Below are 5,826 nucleotides of genomic sequence, written 5' to 3'. Positions count from 1 at the left end.
ATAATAGATATACATATTTTCAGGGTATATGTGATCATTTGATATATTCATAGAATGTGTAAAGATCAAATCAAGATAATTGGGCTATCACCTTAAATGTTGATCTTTTCTTTATGCTAGGGACATTTGAATTATTCTCTTCTAGCTATTTTAAAATGTGTAATAGATTAATATTAACTATAGTTATATTAACTACTGTTTGATCTATCAAACAGTAGGTCTTATTTCTTCTGTGTATTTGTACCCACTTATTAATCAATTTCTCTTCATACCCTCTACCATCATTCTTCCCAGCCTCTATATTCATGAGCATCACTTTTTTAGCTCCCACATATAAGTGAGAACATGCGATATTTGTCTTTCTGTGCTTGGCTTATTTCACTTAATATAATGACCTCCAGTTCCATCCATGTTGCTGTAAAGGACAGGATTTCATTCTTTTTATGGCTGAATAATATTCCTTTGTGTATATATACCACATTTTCTTTATCTGTTCATCCATTCATGGGCATTAGGTTGATTGCATATTTTGGCAGTTGTGAATAGTGCTGCAATAAACATGGGAGTGCAGATATGTCTTCAATACATTGATTTTCTTTCTTTTAGATATAATCCCAGTAGTGGAATTAATGCATCATATGGTAGTTTTATTTTTAGTTTTTAGAGGAACTTCCATACTGTTTTCTGTAGGGGCCATGCTAATTTGCACTCCCACCAACTGTGTGCGAGAGTTCCCCTTTCTCCACATCTTCACCCTGCCTTTTTGATAAAATCCATTTTAACTGAGGTGAGATGATGTCTCCTTGTGGGTTTGATTTGCATTTCTCTGATGATTAGTGATGCTGAACATTTTTTTCATATATCCGTTGGCCATTTGTATGTCTTCTTTTGAGAAATGTCTATTCACAGAACACTTTCTAAAAAATAATTTTGTAAAAGTATAATTGTAAGGAACACTCTTTGGGGAAATGCTGGTATAAAATTAAATTCAGTCATACAATCTAAGGTGGAACATTAGTTGATGGATTTAAACAGCTCTAATGACATAATTTCTTAAAATACAGATGCTCCTCAATTTATGATGGGGCTACATACCAATAAACCTATTGTAAGTTGAAAATAGAAGTCAAAAATGCATTTAATACACTAACCTACTGAACATCAAATGTTGTAGCTTAGCCTACACTACCTTAAATGTGCTCAGAATACTTACATTAGCTATCGGTTGGGCAGAATCGTCTAACACTAGGCCTATTTTGTAATGGAGTGTTGAATAGCTCATGTAATTTATTGAATACAGCACACTGAGAGTACAGTATTGGTTGTTTACCATCGTGATCGCTTGGCTGACTGGGAGCTGTGGCTCCCTGCCACTGCCCAGCACCACGAGAGAGTATCATACCATACATTGCTAGTCTTGGGAAATAACAAAATTCAAAATTTGAAGTGTGCTTTCTACTGAATACATATCACTTTTGCACTATGGTAAAGTGGAAAAATCTTAAGTAGAACCATCAGAAGGTGGAGCCTTACTTTTTGTAAGGTTCTAAAATCAATCAACACATACTGAGTCAGCACATCAGGTTAGGTGCTTTGGAGGATACTGTGAAGATTCCCGTCTTTATGGAGCCAAGTAGAGGAGTCAGGTTATAGATAGAGAGATAGATATAGATTTATATTCAAAGCTTTGTTTATTTTTTTTTCTTCTCCCCTGCACTCGGTCTTCCTCTGCCCGATCCCTTTTCTTTCTTCCACTCTCCATGCGCTGAGCAACAGGGCACCTGCCGCAGTGAGCGGAGTTGGGAAAACTTAGAGGGTTGCTCGCCTTACTTTTTCTTTCTCGCTCCTTCCAGGTAGCGCTGGGGGCCTGTACTTTCCCCGCCTACCTGGTCTGAGCCCAGAGTGGGTCCCAGCTGCAATGCTGGTGGCAGCACCATCGAAGTTAAATAATAGTAAATACATTATATTAGGTCATTAAATATAAAATGTCTGATTTCGAATCAAAAGTTTAGTTTATTATATCTCAAACAAGAAGCAGTATAATTAATCAAAGTGTGTGCCTAAACTATAGACACAGCTTTGCCATCTTAATGGTAGCTTGTTTATGCCAGCAGTGAAGAAGCCTGGAAAGCAAGTGGTGATGAAATTGTAAAAGGCGTTTTCCACAGCTTGTTGAGAATTGAATATTTTTCCTTGCAAGAAGTGGTCCAAAGCCTGGAAGAAGTGGTAGTCAGGTGGTGCAACATCTGGTGAATATGGTAGATGATAGAGAGTTTCTCAGTCCAACTTCTGTAGTTTGAATAGTGTTGTTTGCGATATGTGGTCTTGCAAGAGGATTGGCCTGTCTCTATTGACCAATCTCAGCTGCTTAATCACAAGCATCCCCATCATTTTGTCCAAATGGTTCAGCAGACATCCACTGTAATGGACTGACCAAGTTTCATGAAGCTGTAGTGGATAATACTAGTTTGGACCACCAAACCGACACCATTAGCTTTTTTTGATGAATATTTGGTTTTGGACTGCATTTTGGCACTTCATCTTTATCTGACCATTGTGTCGAACACTTGTGATTGTCAAAAAGAATCCATTTTTCATCACATGTAATAATACGGCATAGAACTGGGTTGCTTTTATGTCGTGACAGCAAAGAAAGACAAACTTCGAGATGATTTCTCTTCTGATGCTTGTTTAATTTATGTGGAACCCATCTATCCAGCTTCTTTACCTTGCTGATTTGTTTCAGTCCAATATTGTTGGAACAGCAATGTCAAACCTTGCTGCTAATTCACGTATAGGTTGAGATGGATTCTCTTCCACTATAGCTTTCAGCTCATCATTATCCACTTTGGTCTCAGGTCGCCCTCGTGGCTCATTTTCAAGATTAAAATCACCAGAACAGAATTTCTCAAACCATCGACGTACTGTGTGTTCATTAGCCACATCCTTCCCAAACACTTTGTTGACATTTCGAGCTGTCTCTGCTGTATTGGTTCCACAATGGAACTCATATTCAAAAATAACACGAATTTTTTGACTTATCCATGGTTTCACAAAAATTGCTCCAAAAAAAATATTTGAAAGATAATCACAAGCCAAAATGCGTGTTTATACCTTCACAATAATAAAAAAAAAATCACCAACACCAAGAAGTATCAAAGTGAAATGTCAGAGATATCAACTGTCAAACTTAGTACTTTAGGAAATCAGACATTTCATACCCAGTAACCTAACATCTTGCTACAGAAGTAGAGAGGTTTAGCCCGGCCGCGTGCCTGGAGTTGGAGGCTGCGGGGAGGTATGATTGTGTGACAGAGTGAAACCTCTTTAAAAAAAAAAAAAAAAAAAAAATCTTGAGGAGGAAGAAAAAGAAGGCAGTGCTGCTAATATACATTCTTATAGAATGTCCAATTCCACACCCTCAAAAAACTTGTAGTTGTGAAGGGAGCCAATAAACACAAATGTGAAGTCAGGTAGTGGGAAGACTGAAGAACAGAGCAGAGGGAAAGAATGAGGAGTGACAAGGGCAGGGCTGGGGAGTGGGGAAGTGTTATTGTTGATAGACTGTTGAAGGAAGGTACGTCTGAGGAAGTGAACATTCAGAGACCTCAGTCAAGTCAGCAAACAGCCATGTGATGCCCGGAACTCTCTTCCCCAGAAGACTGAGCTTTGTGTGTTCAAGGACAAGCAGGAAGGCCGGTTTGACCAGAGCAGAATGACAGAAAAGGCAAATGATAGATCGGGTTAGAAAGATGTGAAGCCTGTTAGTATTCTGAGGCTGAGGGGAAATCTTTGGGTTTTTTGTTTGTTTGGTTCATTTTTTATGTTATTTGTTTTGTTTTGGAAGCCTTTGGTTTTGTTTTCATGTTTTATTGTGCAAAATTTCCAACATATACAAAGTTCTAGAGAGTGTCATGTATTGAATCTCTAATATCCATTACTCAACTTAAACAATTATAAACACTTGGGCAATCTTGTTTTGTCTATACCTCTGCCTACTCCACACACTTTACCCAGCATCTGGATTGTTTTGAAGCGGATCCAAGACATCATTTTATGTCTTCCATATCTATTTCAGTATGTATCTCTGAATGTGGTGACATTATCACATCTAAAAAAACCCAATGATTTCTTAATATCGTCATATATCCAGGCAGTATTCGAATTTTCTCCACTGTCTCAAGTTTTATTCATTTTGTTTCTCAGTGTGCTCACTTGACTCAGGCTCTTAAGTTTCTTAAGTCTCTTTTAATCAATAGGTTTCTTCTCCATCTCTTTCTTTCTGTTTTTTCCTCTTACAAACTGAAGAAACCAGGAGGTTTGCACTGTAGTCTCTCATATTTTGGGTCGCACTGATTGCATTGCTGTGGCATTTTTAAAATATTTTCCTCTGTCTACTATATTTCTTGAAAACGGGTACTTAGATCTAGAAGCTTGATGAGATTGGGTTCATTTTTTTGGCAAGAATACTTTATAGATGGTGTTATGTGCTTACATCAGAAGAAATATAATGTTTTGTTTATCTCTTCTTAATATGTAAGAGGCCATTGATTATCCCCCAGATCTATTAATTTATTAACGGATCATTGCAAAGTGCTGGTATTTTAATTCTATGCTTTAATTATTTTCTAGAGAACTTTCTGTGAAGAGAAACCTAAGATACATTAATAGTTTGTATAGGAAAGGCAGGGTAAAGGATTGATTCTTTCCATTTATCTATGCATATATGTATGTATGAATGAATGAATGAGGCAGAGTTTCACTCTGTTGCCCAGGCTGGAGTGCAGTGGCACCATCATAGCTCACTGCAGCCTCAAACTTCTGGGCTCAAAGAATCTGCCTCAGTCTTCTGATTAGCTGGGCCTGCAGGTGTCTGCCACCATGCCAGCTTTTCCTTTTATTAACTGGATTTTAAAATAATGAATTGTTTCCCTAGCATCCTTAAAAAGTGACCAGTGAGTATTTTATTTTAATATAATATGAATTCATAGATTATAACACTTTTATGTGTTTTACTCTGTTGCCATTATTATTCATTTTTCACGTTCACATTGTCATGTTTTTTACCAGCTTCTTTAAATTGACTGAGTCCTTTTGTCAAGACCCAGTAGTCACAGATAGCCTCCGTACTTTCTGGTGTGAAAAGATATCCAGATTCATCTTCTACATTTTCTGCCCTGGATCTGAGATTAGCCCTTTCTCAGAGGAATCGTGGTTCTTTTTAGTGGGAAATTATATTTAGCATTCAAATCAATTGATATATCACTAAAAGTATCAAGACATTATTGTATTTATGGTTTTTTAAATTATAAAAGTAATGAAACTGTTATGATGTTTTATTTGAAAATTACAGAGTTTCTGTTCTTTAACAGGATTGGTGAGCGTGCTATTCTACTGGGAGGACTCATCGTTGTCTGGGTTGGCTTCTTTATCTTGTTACCGTGGGGAAATCAATTTCCCAAAATACAGTGGGAAGGTATAGCTATACATAATTCTATAATGTTAGCCTCTGTTATTTATCTAAAATTAATAAGTAAGGCACTACACTAATTTCGTTTTTACAGATTTACATAATAATTCAATCCCGAATACCACATTTGGGGAAATTATTATTGGTCTTTGGAAGTCTCCAAGAGAAGATCACAGTGAAAGACCAACTGGTTGCCCAATTGAACAAGCGTGGTGCCTCTATACCCCAGTGATTCATCTGGCCCAGTTCCTCACATCAGCTGTGCTAATTGGAATAGGCTATCCAGTCTGCAACCTTATGTCCTATACGTTATATTCAAAAATTCTAGGACCAAAACCTCAGGTAAGCCAGCTACC

The 5,826-nt window shown here is 37.2% G+C and overlaps 1 protein-coding gene across 1 annotated transcript in view; it reads left to right on the top strand.

Moving 5' to 3' along the window:
- MFSD8 (major facilitator superfamily domain containing 8) overlaps positions 1-5,826 on the top strand; it is a 33,052-nt gene that overhangs the window by 24,727 nt on the left and 2,499 nt on the right. The window contains exons 10-11 of the mRNA XM_012643298.1: positions 5,373-5,476; positions 5,565-5,812. Coding sequence (XP_012498752.1) covers positions 5,373-5,476; positions 5,565-5,812 — 352 coding nt within the window. The remainder of the gene's footprint in view (positions 1-5,372; positions 5,477-5,564; positions 5,813-5,826) is intronic.

Source organism: Propithecus coquereli, unplaced genomic scaffold, assembly GCF_000956105.1.
Source record: "Propithecus coquereli isolate 6110/MARCELLA unplaced genomic scaffold, Pcoq_1.0 Scaffold195, whole genome shotgun sequence".
Classification (NCBI taxonomy): domain Eukaryota; kingdom Metazoa; phylum Chordata; class Mammalia; order Primates; family Indriidae; genus Propithecus; species Propithecus coquereli.
This window is presented reverse-complemented; position numbering and strand designations above follow the sequence as displayed.